The sequence below is a fragment of the Pteropus medius genome, unplaced genomic scaffold, assembly GCF_902729225.1.
Source record: "Pteropus medius unplaced genomic scaffold, Ma_sr-lr_union100, whole genome shotgun sequence".
Taxonomy (NCBI): Eukaryota; Metazoa; Chordata; class Mammalia; order Chiroptera; family Pteropodidae; genus Pteropus; species Pteropus medius.
Genome location: NW_024340696.1, coordinates 8781108 through 8799181, shown reverse-complemented (window position 1 = coordinate 8799181; position 18074 = coordinate 8781108). Strand labels below are relative to the sequence as shown.

Here is an 18074-nt window from a genome sequence, read left to right as displayed (position 1 = left end):
AGTGAATGAAGCAAGGCAACACCTCTATTTTTAACCTCTGTTACACATAATTTTTTTTCAAACTTTCCTTTAAGCTTTAAAAAAGAAACTCTACAGAGATAAACATTAATATATTATTTCCTTTAAAAATGTTAAAAGGCTAATCATCTCTTTTTGAAAATTTAAATTTCCTCTGGAAAATTTATATGTAATATCTATAATTTCCCTACATTTTAGATTTAAGATATACCTTATTTTTATTCTTTTGTACTTGTGCATAAGCAGAAATATTCTTTTTTTTTTCCTTTCAGTGGGATGATTTATGCCCCAATACTATACTCAGATGGGTCCTTTATAAATTTTAGAAATTGTTCTTATTTAGATTTTCCTTCTACAAAAGCAAATGAGTTCAACTTAACAAACATTAAATATCTCCTAGAGAGTATATATGTAGTTTGAACATAATACATTGGTTATTATTCAGTCATTGCATTGTAAGTAAAAATTTGACTTGTATTATAAAATAACCAAAAATTGCTTTGCAACTGGGATACCCTCACCAACATTTCTAGGCCAAACTAGAATTATAATTTCTTCTGGTGTTGGAAATAAAATATGAAGGAATTGTTCACTTTATTATTAACTGTCTATGATGTATAAATCACATTTTATCTAAGAGTTGTAGGAAGTTAACTTATATCTTTAGAGGTTATTTGTTTCATCAAGTTGAGGGAAAGGTAGGATGAAGTTTAATAAATCTTTGTACTTTATGTACTCCAAAGATTTTATACAAGTTTACATTCACAAAACATGTGGGGTTATTTCGTTTATTGATTGCATTCCATTATTTTAAGCTGGTGATTTATTATTGAATATACTTTAGGTCGTTTTCCTTTATGTTTACATTTTCTTATTTGTATATATTCCAATTAGAGAGTTTAATTACCATTAAAATGGTAATAGGATAAAGATAAGTTTTACAAATGACAATATTAAAAAAAAAAACATAACTCTTCAGGAAGGTTTAAATGCCATAAGAATATAAAGCGAGAAATATATGCTTGTCAAATATACGGTATAAATAAATAATTTAGATGAAAATGGTTGACTACATTTAACAAAGAGACTACCAAATAATGACGGGCTAAAGAGTGGTTGTTAGATTTGATGTACTTCATTATATATTGTAAGTAATTGCTATCCATAAAAATTCTATGGCTTCTGTATAAAAAAAGGAGACATTTTGACAGGCAACACTGGTATGAAGCGACAGCAAGTACAAATCCTTGGCAACTGTCATTATCCTGCTGTTGAATTCACATTCAAACTGTGTGATAACTTAGACCTGCATGTTTGTTATTGAGCCATGATCTGTCAAAGTAGCCACACTTCCTACTTATGAATAGAATTATTAGCCACATGCAGAATTCTGCCATAGAAATCTAAACTCACCAAAGATGCTTTGTGTTTCAGAAAGGGAGGAAATAATAAATTCTATGTCAGTTGATGCTTATGATGACATTTCTAGTGAAATGTTTCTTATTAAGAAAGGTAGAATTTTTAGAAAACACCCTTTTTTACATTTTCTCTCATTATAAAATTATTCAAAATTTGTAAAGATTTTGAATAAAAACTAAAGCAAACATGATTACAAAGTTGATTGTATGAGTTAGGCTCCTATTAGAAAGTAACAGAAAATTCAAATGAAAGTGACTTTAAAAATAAGGAACAGTCATTATCTCACATAACAAGAACTTCAGGACAATTCTAAGGTTAAATTCAGTGGTTCAGCAGTGTTATCAAAGCAAATGGCTCTTTGCATCTTTCCCACTGCTGTCCTCAGAATATTGGCTAGGTCCTTGGGTTTGACCCCTCCTATTCACAAGATGGCTCATCACATGATCACTCAACAATATCCAATAAAGAAATTGGATCAATTGGAAATTGATCACTTACATCTATTTTTTATTGAGCCAGAAAACCTTTCCCCAGAAGATTTCTCCTTGTGTCCCATTGGCCAAAATTGAATCACAAGCTGATTGTTTAACCTGCAAGGGGCAAAGGAAATGAATTACCATCATTGGTGTTAGGTTATTGAGGATTCACCCACTGGTGCTGATCAGGGATATCTTCCATGGGCATATGAAGAAGTTGAACCTTCAAACATAACTGACTCTTTTTATCTGAGGAAAAATGGGGGGAATGACTCTTAGGTAAAATCAGTATTAACTGACATAACTCTTGGCTTGAGCTTTATTATACTTTATTTCTCAGATTGGGTTTGTTTCCTGTCAGTAGAATTTTTGTGACATTTTTGCACAATGTCATAATTATCAAAGAATAATTCCTGCATATCAATCACTGGTTGAGTTCCTGTAGAAGTGTCAAATATATAAAACAAGGATCTTACCCTTGCAGAGTGGGATCTGAAATCACGTAGCAACTCACAAAGCAAACATCAATATGAAAAACAATGTACCAGTTCATGCACAGGACCAGAGGGAATGATTTGGAATAAGGATTGACTAGGATCTGGTGGGTTGAACTCCTCTCGTGTGTCTTGTCAGCTTGAACAGTTTTGTTAAGGCCTTTTCTATACCCCTAACTGTTGAATTTCCCCCTTATAGTAACCAGGACTTTTCCTTCATAGTATTAATCACAGTCAGTAATTCATATGTGTGATATTTGTTTAACATTTCTCTCTCCCACTAGATAATTATTGTTATAGAAGAGGATTCAGGAAAATGTTAGCACTAAGTTCAGTATTTAATAAATGTTAATAAGTTAACATTTATTAAATACTGAATATTATTAAATAAATGTTAACTTATTAACATTTATTAAATACTTATTGAAAAATGTACAGTAACGGGTATAGATCAGTTGAGTGAACACCATTAGCAAAAAGGCATACAGATTAGAACTACAGAAGGCAATGTGGTGCAGTTATAGCTGAGGGATATTACAGGGGGCAAGGAGCAGTGTCAACTGGTAGAAGTCCTTGAACATAAGATCAACAAGTATGAATTTATTAGTTTTCCTCAAATTGCTGTAAAAAGCCACTAAGATTCACTAGTGCTATTAAAACAAAGTAAATTAGAAGAAAAATTGCTCTTGCCAAAACTAGAGTCATACCCTTAAATCTTATTATAGTTTATCTGCTTTTTCTACACTCCTTTCTGAGCTTATTTTGTTATACTTTTAACCCTCACATCTTTACTTGCTCATTGCTTTGTGAAACAAAAATGTAGACTCAATAAAATCACAGAGTAAAACATAATTAAATACTAGTCTGGGATATCTAGGGTTTAAATTCCACAGTGTATAATATCTATCCCTGACACTCTGTTTGATTATAGTAGAAAACTGATGTGTAGATGAGATATAGTGCTGTTTGAGAAAAGAATAAATGCTTACTTCATCTCTTAATATGACTTTGTAATTTTGTGATTTATCATATCCACTGTATCATATGTAGAAGTTGTTTAAAAGATTTATTTACCTAAAGTTTGATAATTTTTAATTACCTGATAGTTTTTATCCATTCTGTTTTCAGGTTAAATTTTGACATGTTTTAATTCATCTTCCTCAAAGGACACATAAGATTCTTATAAAATTTATATAGTTTACATATATATAGACACACATAACCACATTTATTCATTGATCTTTTTATGACCTAATTTCTAATTATTCAAATTGCTAAAAGAAATCATCTTTTTTCAATAATAGAATAAACTAACTCAGCAGGAATGTAGCTTATATTTTTTAAAAGAAACAGACCAGAACTTTCACATCCAAATGAATGCCTTCCCCCACCCCTCTTTAAAATATCTGCTTTAGGAAGTAATTTATACTAATATTAATGCATTATAATCTCAAAGCATTTTTTTTTTTTTGGTTCTACTTTGGATTTTCCCATCACAATCTTTAGAACATAACTTTAAATACCTTCAGTATTGAATGATGATAATTTTTTTTTAAATGCCTACAGCACCTGATATTTTTACGTGGTCTCCCATCCAAATACTAAACAGGCCTGACCCTGCTTAGCTTCCGATATCAGATGAGATCGGGTGTGTTCAGAGTGGTGTGGCCATAGACCAGATAAAATTTAACCTTAAGTAATTACATTAGAATTTTCCAGAAAAGATATGGGGATCTAAATTTTATATAAAAAATGGATAATAGGGAGGAGAAAAAAATGGCATAAATGATAGAGACTCTGTTCATCCCTCTGGTGACCAAATCAAGGTTGTAAAGGAAACAAGAAGCAACAGCAAGGAAAAATCACCTGGGATGAACAAGCCACACAACTAGGGAAAATCCAAGAAATCACCCTGCAACAGCACACGGGGCTGCCCAGTCTCCAGCAGCTGAGTGAGACAGAGACTGCAGCAGCAGCAGACGCCTCTTAAAGGGGCCACGTCTGCAAACGGATTTTCATGGTGATGGATCTGCTTACTCTGAGCACCAGTGCTGATTAGGCTGCGCACAGCGGGCACCAGGGACTTACAAGGAGACATTGTCAGAGTGAGGGCTGAGGGGAGACTTGCTCGGTACAGAAGTGCTGGCAGCACCTATTGATCACTGTTGAGCCCTCCCCGCTACCGGTGTGCCAGACACAGCGTGGCCATAGCCAGTGACTTCATCAAACTGGATAACAGAGGTCGCTCCGCCCAGAGGATTCCCTAAAACCCCGCCTACCCCAACTCAGGCCCCACCCAAGCCACATCCAGGTGTATCCTCAGCGAGTCAGGTGCTCCTTGCAGAGACTCACACTGTGAAGGAAGCTGACCTCAGTTTCTCGTGTGGCCTTTTGAGGTAACTATAAGCACGGCATCTATGGATTGCTTGCTGAATCTTAACAGGTGGCCCCAGAGGGGTAGAGGCTTGGGCCAAATTTGGTCTGCCGCTGAACCCCTCTCAGGACTGTGCCACTGGACACCTACTTCACAAATCCACACTAATAAGACCAGGAGACTTAGGAGCTTTGCTAAAAAACAGACACAGAAAGGCAGTAAAAATGGGAAGACAAAGAAGCAGAAACTATATGAAAAACACATTATCTGAGATGAGACATATATGAAATAGAATAAACAAAGGAATAAACGAAGTGAATAAAGAAGAGGAGAAAATGACATATATAGAGGACAGGAAAGCCAAGGATTTTTAATCAGAATGGCAAGAAAAAGAAGCCAAGACTATAATCATTTAAAGAGCCTATGGGATACTATTATCCATCTCATCAGGGTACCGGAAGGAAAACAAGATGTTGAACAGCTGTTTAAAAAAATGATGATGGAGAACTTCCCTAACCTGGTGAAGGAAATAGACATACAACCCCAGGAAGTTCAGAGAATTCCCAAAACCAGGAATTCAAAGAGGCCTACACCAAGACACATCATAATTAAAATGCCAAAGATTAAATATGAAGAGAGAATCTTAAAAGCAGAAAGAGAAAAGCAGATAATTACCTACAAGGGAGCACCCATAAGACTGGCAGCTGATTTCTCAAAAGAAACTATGCAGGACAGAAGGGCTTGGCACAAAATATTTGACGTGATGAAGACCCAGGATCTACAACCAAGAATACTTTATCCAGTAAAGCTATCATTTAGAGTTGAAGGACAGATAAAGAGCTTCCCCGATGAAAATAAGCTAAAGGAATTTATCACCACCAAGCCAGTATTATAGGAAATGTTGAAGAGACTTCTTTAAGAAGAAAAAACATGTATCAAAAACAGGAATAAGAATGGTAACAACTACATTCTTATCAATAAGTACCTTAAATGGAAAAGAATTAAGTGCTCCAACTAAAAGATAGAGTGGATGAATGGATAAGAAAACAAGACCCCTACATATGCTTCCTACAAGAGACTCACTTCAAATTAAAAGATACACACAGACTAAAAGGAAGGGGATGGAAAAAGATATTGCTTTGTTGAACCTAGAAGGTATTGTGCTGAATGAAATGGGACAGATAAAAACGAATGTCACATGATTTCACGTTCATGTGCAACCTAAAGAACAAAATCAACAACAACAACAACAAAAGTGGAAATAAACTCATAGATACAGAGAATATTTAGAGGGCTGCTAGATGTGAGAGGGGTTAGGGCATGGCAAAAAGAAAAAGACAAATGGATTAAGAGGTACAAGTGGATAGTTACAGAAAAGACATGGAGATGTAAAGTGTAGCATGGGGAAGAGGGTTAATAATGTTGTAATAAACATGTAAGGAGGAAGAAGGGTACTAGATTTAGTGGGGTCATTGCTTTTTGAGTTATGTGGATCTCTGATCACTATGCTATACAACTGAAACTGGTACATAAGTGAAAAAAAACTCATCGAATTGTACAATGTTAAGCAACTAATTGTCTTTTATATTTCAATAAAGACAAAAATGAAAAAAATAAAAACCATGTTGCAGGAAAATAAAAGAACATGTTATGTCAAGGCTAATTCTTCACTGCCCTGCCTATATTACTGTGGTTTGGCAACACGTATCATTCTTTGCTTCTTACTAACTGTGTCAAGTAGCATCTCTCCTCCTATTTCATGTGAAATATAACATGAAGATTCTAGAGTGCAAGTAAGGTAAAGAATATTTGCATAGGAGAAGAATGTTGGATGAACATATGTTCTTAGAAGGATACTATAGATCTCTTAATTAAAGAGTAATACTACCACATTCAGGTACAAAACTAGCACAGAGTTTAAGATGTAATAACAGAGGGATCAAATTATCCAGATAGATACTACCACGTTCCCTTCATATGTATATCAAATTACAAATCTATATATTTTATTTTGCTTTTTTCATATTATATTATGAAGAAATTCCTATGAAGCCAGGAAATACTAAAACAAACAAACAAACAAACAAACAAAAAACAAGATAAAACTACCAAGCATAATTGTGTTTGAGACAATAGGGAGTAGGAAAGTTTTTGACAAATTGGGAGCTCAAAACCTAAGTGAAAGAGAAAAGCCACTACTCAGATTTGCCAATTGTGGCCATGCTGTATTTTGTAACTGTTTAAAAGAAACTATGAAGCTTGACTTTTATGCAAAAATTTTCTGTATTTTAAATTTTTTCTAAAAACAATGTGAAGACTAAACAAAATATGTCTGGGTCAAATAGATGCATCACATTACCATATTTAACAGTCTCTGCTCTGAATGTACTTCAAACGTGAGTTTCATGGGTAAATAATCACATAACATTATCATCTCCCTGTTCTTGGTGTAATTCCCTCCTCTTGAGTGTGGGTGGGATTATGAATATGATAGACTGTCACTCCCATAATTAGGTTACATTATGTGACAAAGGAGATTTTTGCAGATGTAGTTAAGGTACATAATCAGTTATTTTCTAGTTAATCAAATGGAAGATTATCCTGAATGTGCCTGACCTGATCAGAGCAACTCCTAAATGAGAGTTTAGAGGTCAGAGACAGAAAAGTCAGAGAGGTGAGTTCTTGCTAGCTTCAAAGATGATAGTCACTATAAGTTCTGTAGCTATGAGGAACTAAATTCTGACAAAACCTGAATGAGCTTGGAAGAACACCCTGAACATCAGATGAGACTGCAGCCCCAGCTGGAACCTTGATTTTAGCATTTTGAGATCCTTAGCAGAGGGTCTAGCTAAGCATTGCCCCAAGTCCTGATATATGAAAACTGTGCAATAATAAATAGGTGCTGTTGTAAGACATTAAGTTTATGGTAATTTGTTGTACAGTAATAAAAAATTAATATAGATAGATAAATAGATGAGATAAATAGATGATTGATAGGTCAATAGATATTTTTTAAGAAGGTTTATTTCTGAAGTAATGTGATTGATGTTCTTGTGTCAGCCTAATATAGTGAATTTTTGCTTTCAGGCTGAAAGAAAATGCTTTTATACCAGTGGTAAAGAAGAAATAATACAATGATGAATTGAAATATTTGACAGAAATTGGGGTCTAGCATTTTAGATGGTAGGAAATAATGAATGAGATATAGTGATTCCAGTTATTAAATCTACCAGGGCAGATTTCAATGCACAGGAAGGAAGTGCATTCCTACATACAAGGGTATCACAGAAATCTTAACTGAAGAAGGAGCTACTTGAATTCTGTATATATAAAAAGTATTTACAGATAGAATGAAAGGTTTACAGTAGAGACATAGCATAGACTTCCAGGACAAGAAAATAAGACTGACATTGAATATTAAAAGTAAAATCTGTGTTATAAAATTAGCCCAGATTCCAGAATGTGGTAGAAAGCCTCAATAGTAAATGAGGATAAAGTGAATTTATTTTTTAGGATAAAGGACCATTTCTTAAAACAACTGTTTTCAGAATTCACATGAGATTCCTACACCTATCCAATGGAAACTACAGATGAGCCAATAAATAAAAGTGACCATAGCACTAAACTAAATTTAGTGTCAGGGGAGTATTTAGGGGAAAAGCAAAATTCAAGAAAACTATCATACAACTTAGCAAGTTTTATAAAATACAGCTGTAATAAAATGTAGGTTTTAAAAGAAATTATAGTATAAAATTTATGTAATTAATAATCCATAAGAAGCACAGGAAGGACTGGTTGCAAATCCTTAATCCAAGGCACAATTCTGGAGCTAAGCTCCCTGCACAAAACCAGGAGCCATGAAAGATAAGTGCAGCACGTAGCTAAGACGTGTTCTAAGGTTCTTGCATTGTCTGGAAAATAATAAATTAGTAATTTATATTAAACTTCAATAAGACAAGGATTCATATTGTATTACATAGTATTACCACTGAAAATAAACTTAAACAGTATATGGCATATAACCTAATATAAGGGAAAATAAAATAGTATACAAATTATTATTTAATCTAAGAGAAAAAAGAAAAGAACAATAAAGAACAGATAGGAAAAAATAGAAAACAAATCATAAGATTACAGGCTAAATTTTCAATTAAAAGACAAAGACTGTCTTGGTGAAGGAGATTACTTGGTGTGAGTATATAGTAAATATAAATGGGCTAAATTCTCAAAAGGCAAAAACTGCCTTTGAGAAGAAGATAACTGTGAAGCTATGTATAAATCTGGAGGTGAAGGGAAGTTCACTTTAATAAATCTGAATGTCACGGGATTTCTAAGATTTTTGCAGAGGGGAAAAAGGATCTTTCAAAGAAAAAAGGTGGGAAGAAACAAGAGAAAGAAAAATAGGAGTACTACAATTATGGTGATTTAAATACCATCCAAATATTAGAGCGATGTTAACTAACGAGCTAATGTCGGTCTAGCTCCTTTGCTTTCCATCCCATGAACCTCCCATTTTCCAAATTTCAGTTTCCCTTCTTTTAGCTATTTGTTTTTCTGAACCCTTTTAAAAGAAATTTCAATTTTCTAATTTATAGAAAATAAGGAAGTTTTAGGGTTAATGAGAATGAGATTATAGATAATGGTTAAGTGCAGAAATTGTGGAACCAAACTACCTGAATTTAAATCACGTCTCTGATACCTGCCTGCTGTGTGACCTTTAGCAAATTACTTAAGCCCTCAGTTTACTCACCTATAAAAGGGGGGAAATAATATAGGGCTGTTTGTGGATTAAATGAAAAATATAAGTAAAGTGCTTAGAACAGTGACTGTCACAAGTGCAATGCAATTATAAGCTATTATTATTATTATTATCATCATCAATATAATATGCCATTTATTTCATATCTGGCTTGTAGACTGGATTAGCGTACCTATGGATTAGAGTACCTATAATTGATCAGGTAAGGATTAAGAGCTGATGGAACTATTCAAGGGAGACTCTTTGGGACTCTGCCTACAATCTGAGCTGCTTTGGTGTCCAGGTGACCTAGTATAGAATAGGGTTGGAGAGGTGCCTCTTCTCTGCACCTCTGTACTAAACTATTATGGCATCCCAAGCAATGGTATCTTTGGAAACACTACACAGTAGCACCTTCGCATGGACCTCATTGTTCTTGTAATGGGCAGTGGCAGCAGTGAAGTGGTGAGATGAAACAGCTGTGACTCCTACCAACAATTTTTATAGACAGTTGGGGGATACTTTTAGGAATTTATAATGCACCACTTTGCTGACTCAGAAAATGAATGGGGATGATTTTGTTGGGGGAATAAAGTCCTGTATTATAATTATAGGATTATCATGCTGGTTATTTTCTCACCCTGAAGGTGTTGGCATTAAAAAGGACAATCCTGCCTTGCTATCCACATCCCTTGGGGCCAACCAACAATAAACTATTGGGCCAAATGGTTCAAGACTGGGCTTATAATTGCAATATTACATTCTTCTGTTTATTTATGATTAGAAGTGAATGACTAATATCAAAATAATCAGAAGAATCACAATAGCCTTTGAGTAGTTGTTAAATTTAAAAACACTTGGTACTAATTTAAATTGTGTGATATATTTCAGTGAGTATTTTTTCAATTAATCAATATGTAGTGTTTCTGCTTACCTCGGTATACGAGATAGGCCAACTAAGTCCCTGCTAATTATGTGTTCCTCTTTCAGGAGGACTCCAAGAGCCCGTCTTACTTTAACTTCTCTGTACCTTATCATTCTGCTGCCCTATCCGTAGCTTTTTTGGGGGCCAATGATGGGTACTTTCCCATCCAGTCTTGCCAGGGGTGTATGAGTTCACCTAGCATGAGAGTTCTACCTAACAGGAGTGTCCTATACTGCGTAGTGATGAAATGAAACTTTTGGGAGAGTTGAATGTGAGTCATGTAGAGAGAGTCTGAAGAAAGTAATGTGGTATAAAAATGCGGGGGACACATAGAGGCAATTAACAGAAGCCATGAGAATGAGGAGGAGGTTAAAGGTAGATTAGAAAATAAAGATACAGGAAAAGGAAGCAGACACAGGAGAGATGCGGTTGCTGAGTGAAAACATATGGCAGTCTACTAGAGTTGTTCTTCAGTCACTAGTATATTTTGGAGAGCAATGAATGGTCTTTTAATTCTCTTTGTACTCTCCTGAAGTGGTTTTACTTTCTTAGCTTTCTATGTGTCCTGGTAATAAGCTGTATCACCTGATCCTCAAAATGTGTGACGTTCAATGCCAAAGCCAAGATAATCCTGAGCAAACCAGGTTGAATTAGTCACTCTGATCTCATATCTGCTCTGAAGCCTGTACCAACTTTATTCCAGCCTACATAAGTTTACCTTCAAGGAATTATTTTTTTCATTTAAAGTTAATACATACCCATACTTCTAAGCAGTTTATTTAATGTATATTCTCTCTTTACTAGAAGTTAGTTTGCAAGTTTTTCAAGGGTAGGAACCACATCTCTTCTGTATTTCCTAATACTTAGAGTGGTTGTGTTTAATAAATGAATCTAAGAATTTAAAAATTTTATTTACATTGTGTCAATAAGTCTATAAGTAAGTAATTAAGGTTCATGGTTATGAATGTGAGTTTTAAGAGAAGTTTGGGTTCAATTTCCCACCCTTTCAACTTACTGATTGTTTGAACTTGGATAAGTTAATTAGCCTCTCTGATCCCCATCTGTAAAATGGGGATAAAAACAGTACCCACTTCCCAGAGATATTGTAAGAATTAAAATAACGGGTGTGTAGTATTTTGTCTAGCATATAGCACAGAACTAGTTATTATGTGGTAGTTGTTAATAAGTGATTACAAATCAGTTCACTGTATTCTTCCATGCTCTGTTTCTTTCAGGGAGTTTCTGCCATCTAAGGCAAAAGCAGTTATTAAAACTACTGAAGATTATTTGCAGCCTCAGTTTGGCCCCAACAGACTTTTGCATTCAACAGCAGCATCAGAAGGGTCAGGACTTCAAGATTGCTCCACACATCAAACAGCATCAGATCATAGCCGTGATGAAATATCAAACCCAGATAGCTACAAATCAAACAGTAAAAACAATTCTTGTTTTATATCTGCTTCCAAGAGAAACAGGCCTGTCAGTGCTCCAGTGGGTCAACTGAGGTAATCAAAGCTGTTCTCTGTTCTTTTTAACTGACTGTTGAAGCTTTTTCCTTTGAGCAGAATTTGTAGTGATTCAGTTGACTATTTCAGACATTAAAATGTAACACCTCTCTATCTCTAGGGTTTTGTTTCTGTTTTGCATTTTTTTTTTCCCCAAAAGCACCAGAGTAGAATGTAGCTAATTACACTTGGGGAAAACATGGAATACACTTCAATGTGGATAATATGAAATTCTGAAAAGAATATTTGAAGCAGAATCAGGCTAGGACCATGAAATATCTGCTTACCAGATATTTGTTTAAAAATAGAAATGCATACTTTTGATAGTTAACCAGTATTTCAAAATAAAATCGAATTGAAATGAACTCACATTTTACGTGTTTTTACATCAAGATTGTTATCATAAACATTTAACCTAAGAAACTGATAATCTAATTATTTTCATATGTTTGACTAGGTGGATATATTGTGATTTTTAATTATCCTGAATTTTTTATTTTAAAATGCTTATTTTCTACCTCTGGCATTAAGAATTAACAAGGTTAGTTAGATAATTCTGAAATAAAAAATTTGACATTAGTTGTTTACCATGTACTTTTGCTGAGAAAATATTAAGGATTGACACTGTTTTAATGGAACCCACAAAACTTAGAACTGTTTTTTCTTACTGGCCCCAAACAATTTGAAATGAAAGCAATTACAATTAACTTTAGAGTAAAAAAAATTAGTTTACAATCTATTTGCATTTCAAATCTTTTTTTAAAAAAATCAAAGGACTTTGATAAACATGAAAACTTAAAGGAAAATAGTCTCCATTTACTATTTCATGATAAGATCATATTACTATTGTTTTGCTTTCTATCAAAATAATTAATATATAAATATAGTTTTAAAATGAGTGTTCTAATGTTTTATAAGCAAAATGATAAAAACGATTCATTTAAAAATGTATGTTTTATATGAATAGTTTTGGTAAACTTATTCTGTATTAAGTATTTTTAATATTTAAGTAAATGTAGACAATCATATCCCATAAAAAGCTTTTTTGAAGAATACTTAGGAACAATCATTAGGGTTTATATCTAAAATATATAGGATAATATCTTTAAATGTTTTTACTAATTAACTTGCACCAATTTTTGTGTATTTTTTTCCTTCAGAGTTGCGGAGTTCTCCTCTTTAAAATTTCGATCGGCCCAGAATTGGCATAGATTGTCTCAAAGACACAAACTTCAACCCAGAGTGATTAGAGTAACAGCTTACAAAAATGGATCTAGAACAATCTTTGCCAAAGTTACTGTACCAACCATCACCTTGGTAACTAGTGTTCAAAAGTTTTTAGTGTTTATTTCTTCTCTTACTCTCTTTATAATATAAAAGATGAGAAAGATGGCATTTATTGTGTTAAAATTTTCTTTTCACTAATATGAATCTGTAAATTGCTTACATATACATAGATCTCACAGGCATTTCATTCCTTTTTTTTTTTAATCAATATATAAGTTGTATGTTTAATAGAACAGATACAATAGCTTTATATCTTCTAGGGTTATTAAACAGAGAACATTTAAGGACTAAAATTAGATAATCATTAGATATTCTTGGTGCTGCGATTTACCTTTTATTTGTTTTCAACTGGTAGAAAATAACTCTATTGGTGGAGTTACTCAAGTTACTTAATTCTGTCATGTGAATCAGTGAGTTTCTATTTCGATTGTTAGCACCTTTTGTTTCATGGAAATGTGTTGCTTTCTTTGTTGTAAATCACTTTCTCTTACCTCTTGCTTTCTTCTAGTTGCTGGAGGAGTGCACAGAAAAGCTAAATCTGAACATGGCCGCACGACGAGTGTTCTTGGCAAACGGCACTGAAGCCCTAGAACCTGAAGATATACCACTTGAAGCCGATGTTTATGTTTCAATGGGAGAGCCCTTTTTAGATCCATTCAAAAAACTTAAAGGTAAAAAAGAAAAAAAATACCCTACCCCCACATACAGTAAATTCCTTAAGGGGTGCAATTAAAAAATGATTTTCATCCTGTCTTTTTTGCATGGTTTAACAAAACTAATGTTTACGCATTTACAGCTCAGTAAGAGGATAATGTGCTTAATGAAAGAAAAATCCACTGACAGCCACGTTTATTGCCCTTCATTAGCATTGGCGCTTAATTTAATATAGATCTGAATAGACATTAGGGAGCCTGCAGGAGGTTAAATGGTGAAAATATAATAAATTAAATCAGAGATTATTGAATTTTCTGTTTAGTTTCTGTGACACCCAACAGATATAATTCATTAGACTTATTATCTAAGAAAATAGTTCAAAGTTTCAAGTATCATTTATTCATTTACTCTATTGGTCTTTTTTTCAGATGGCATTAACATAATTATGAAAATGTGGCCAGTAATGAATATAAAATTCTTATATACATATAATTTTCCTAATAAAATTTTTTATAAGGTAAATGCTGCAGCTTGACCTTTTAAAATTCTTGAAATTATGTATATTTACATACATACATAATATAAATAATATAAATATATAATATTTTAGACATATTTACAGATAAGGTCTTTTTTTAAAAGTGCATTGTTTTTAACATTTCAGAAATGTTGAGATTTTCTAAATAAAAAACAAACATTTTTCTTTCTTTAGTTGTAAAGAATACATTTCATACATGTCACACCCAGAGTCTGTTACCAAGTCCTGTATATGATAATTACATTTAAATGACATGAACTTTGCCATATACATTTATTGTACTTAACTGATGCACTCCCCTATGCTTTTTATACCTTATTTGAAGTATTTTTTTTTCCATGCAACTGCTATAAAGCTGGTGAACCAAAGGCAAGTCTAGGCAGTAATTGCATAAGTAGAAGAAAAGTAATTCTGGAGTTCATTACAGATGAGGTGATGAAAATTCTTTCTCTATTAGTTTTATATAGAATAATACTATGGTTTCTGTCTCTTTGATAATGCTTGATCATCAGGAAATAATTTGAATTCAATAGAAAATTCAGGGTAGTTTGCTCCTTATAAAGAAACTTGTTGCTATAATACCCAGTAAAAATTACCTATGAGATAGTGTAGACCCATGTACTTTTTAAATTTTGCTTTAGCTTTAAATATGGCTGTCTTTATTTTATATGCATTGAATAATTGTGTATAAGCATGAGTCATTGTAGGTAAATGTTTCTGTGGGGTTTTTTTATGTTCAGATATTTAAGGAATGAGTGCTTTCTTAAGATCCTTGATTATTTACTTATCCTTGCCTTTCATATGATAATGGTATTGTGGAAGAGTTATATAAAAAATATTTATAGCCAATTTTCTTGAAAATTTCCTGGACATGTATGCCAAAAATAACAATGTTATACACATGACTAAGCTTGGTGGATGATTTTTAAATGTACAAACTAATTTCCTCCTACTTTTTTGTTTTCTCTTTTATCCTTTTTAAAGCCAAGTCCAGAACAAAAAAACTTCTCTGCTTTGTCTGCATATCTTTGGCTATGTTTCACTGTGACATGCACTGCTGTTCTTTTAGCACCAAAATGTTGGCACACACTCCTGAAAATTTCACACCATCTCTTGCTGGATCAGCAAGCTTAACCCACCAAAATCTGGTGTTGTGCAATGGTTTTTGACTGATAATCAATCTTTATGCTGCTCGACAGTTGTTGCTGGGACACGGAATAGAGCAGGTGGCAGATGTGCCTTGTCTTTTGAGAAAAGAAATTGTAGGTAAGCTTGGACACAGACTAGCATATCACATGTCCGTTAAAAAGACTTAGGATAAGTATAATGGGGAAAAGGCCACTCATCTACACTAAGCTCATAGATAAGCCTAAAGACTAATATTTGGTTTCTTTCTGAACATTAAGAATATAAATGTAAAATATTATAAATATATTCATGTGTATATATATGTGTTAATGTATACGTACAATTTGATTTAGATAATTTGAGAGAGGTGTGGGGAGATTTCATATATATGTATATACATCATACATATATACATCTTTCATATATATGTCACATACATTTTTTCAAATCAAATTAAAATTATCTTTCTTGCATGTGTCTTATAGGTAAATCAAAAATTTACCAACTTGTTTTCATTAGTATACAATAAAAATACAACATGTATGAATAGTTTTGAAGGTGGTAGACAAATTTAGAGTAAGGAGGCATTCTCAAAAGTTGGAAAATTGAACATTTTAAAGATAAATAGGAGTAAAACAGTTGGCAGAATTGGTGTTACTCTTATCTTTCTAAATGAGCATGAATATTTTATGTATAATTAACCAACAGATATTAGGGTCAGTAACTGGTCATTATTTTAATATAACTGATTTTCATTCATTGAGCAAACATTCATTGACAGCCTACTATGTGCTAGGTACAAGGCTAGATCAGAGACAGGTGAAAAAAGGTTCTCATAGTCTGATTTCTTTTTTATCATTATTCTTTCATCTCTGATTTTAATTCAAGTTAATTCAATTTAATTTAAATTTAAGCCAATGAATATTTATTATTTATATTATGTGTAGTCCTGGCATAGGGATAGAAGCCCTGGTCTTTAAGGACTTTAAACTGGGCAAATAAATTATAAATCTATAACACTGAGAACTCTATTCAACAATATAAATCAAATGGGTCGTCCAAAGGAAAATTTACTTTATTTTTGGCACAGGAAGGTGAAATAAGTTTATGTATATTTTGGCAATTATATTTCCATACTTCATTGTTTTCTTATTTTTTGGAAAAGCAGTGTAGATGGTGAAAATTACCTTACTTAGAACTATTTCCAGATTTACTAAAGAAAAATATGTACAGAACATCTCTGATTTTTTAAACTACTTCACTACCCCTTTTGAGCATTACTGTTGACAACCAGTGGCACTGGATTTAATAGAAAGCCAGAGAGCTATTCATCACATACTTCGAAACACAAAGCTTTTATATAGAGATCAGGCCAAGGTCAAGACTGACATGAAGCCTTCCCTGTTGAAATGCAATATTAAAATAATTCTTACGTTTTGAAGTTGAATGCTAAGCAGTGAGATTAATTGTGTATGGGAAAAATAGAAATATTTTTTATAAAGATTATTGATGAAGGTCAACTCTTACTAGGTCTTATAATTCTGCCATTGGGAGATTCTGAAATTTATTAGTGATTCTGCTAGAATTGTGAAGATGCAGTTAATGAATTGTGTGAAAAGGCATTTAAAAGTTTTCAGATTTATGATCATGTAGTTTAGGTTATATTCACGGTTTCCTGAATCTTCTGCTGAATAGTGGCACAGTGAAAATTTTTGCATCAGATTCATAGGAGTTATAAGAATTCAGCTCCTTTACAACTGCTAGGTGCCGCAAACAATGAAAACCTAGCGTAAGAAATGGTTCACACCCTGCGGTTGCTTAAATGTCTTAAAGAAGATTAAGGGAGAAAAAAACTGTTTGGACTTAATTCATTAGTGCAAACTTCTATTGTATGGAGCTCTGATTGTTTAAAAAAATTTTTAGTTTTAATTTCCATCTTTCCTGTATATTTCCTATTCTACTATTTAGCTTTCAGAGTTATCATTTACAATGATTCATTTCAGTCCTGAGTTTTGTTCACCAGAAGTGTAAGTGAGTATTATAAATAAGATTTTACATCTTTTATATACTGTATTGTAAAGATGTAATCACAGGAAAAAAATTCATGAAAAGAGTTCTTGATATTACACCTAAGATCTAAATTTAAACCTAGAGATTTTCTGCTAACTGCCATGTGATTCTACAAAATGAAATAATTTGCTGTGACAGCTTGTGATTGACAAGAATATGTGTGAGCACATTTAAAATAGGCTATCTTTTCATGTAGAAGTAAATGTCAGTGCAATGATGGATTCTCATCATTTTAATTATTGATGATTTGGAAATATTTCAATTCCACGACACACGAGACACATTATAAATAGCAGCATAACACTTTTTCTCGTATCTGCGTCAATAATGAAATGTTCTGTCATATTTTGTTTTTCAAAAAATGCATTAATTTAATGAACCTGATTCATGCATTATATTCTGTTCCATTATATATCTCTGATTTTGTTGATTTTTAAATAGTTGCATT

At 33.0% G+C, this 18074-nt stretch overlaps 1 protein-coding gene and 1 pseudogene across 2 annotated transcripts in view; one reads left to right on the top strand and one right to left on the bottom strand.

Moving 5' to 3' along the window:
• The window catches only part of DCDC1 (doublecortin domain containing 1), a 367143-nt gene that overhangs the window by 21492 nt on the left and 327577 nt on the right, over positions 1–18074 (top strand). For both annotated transcript variants that reach the window (XM_039866324.1, XM_039866327.1), the window contains exons 3-5: positions 11680–11949; positions 13110–13266; positions 13745–13907. In XM_039866324.1, coding sequence (XP_039722258.1) covers positions 11680–11949; positions 13110–13266; positions 13745–13907 — 590 coding nt within the window. The remainder of the gene's footprint in view (positions 1–11679; positions 11950–13109; positions 13267–13744; positions 13908–18074) is intronic.
• LOC120610657 (uncharacterized) lies at positions 3965–4083 on the bottom strand (annotated as a pseudogene).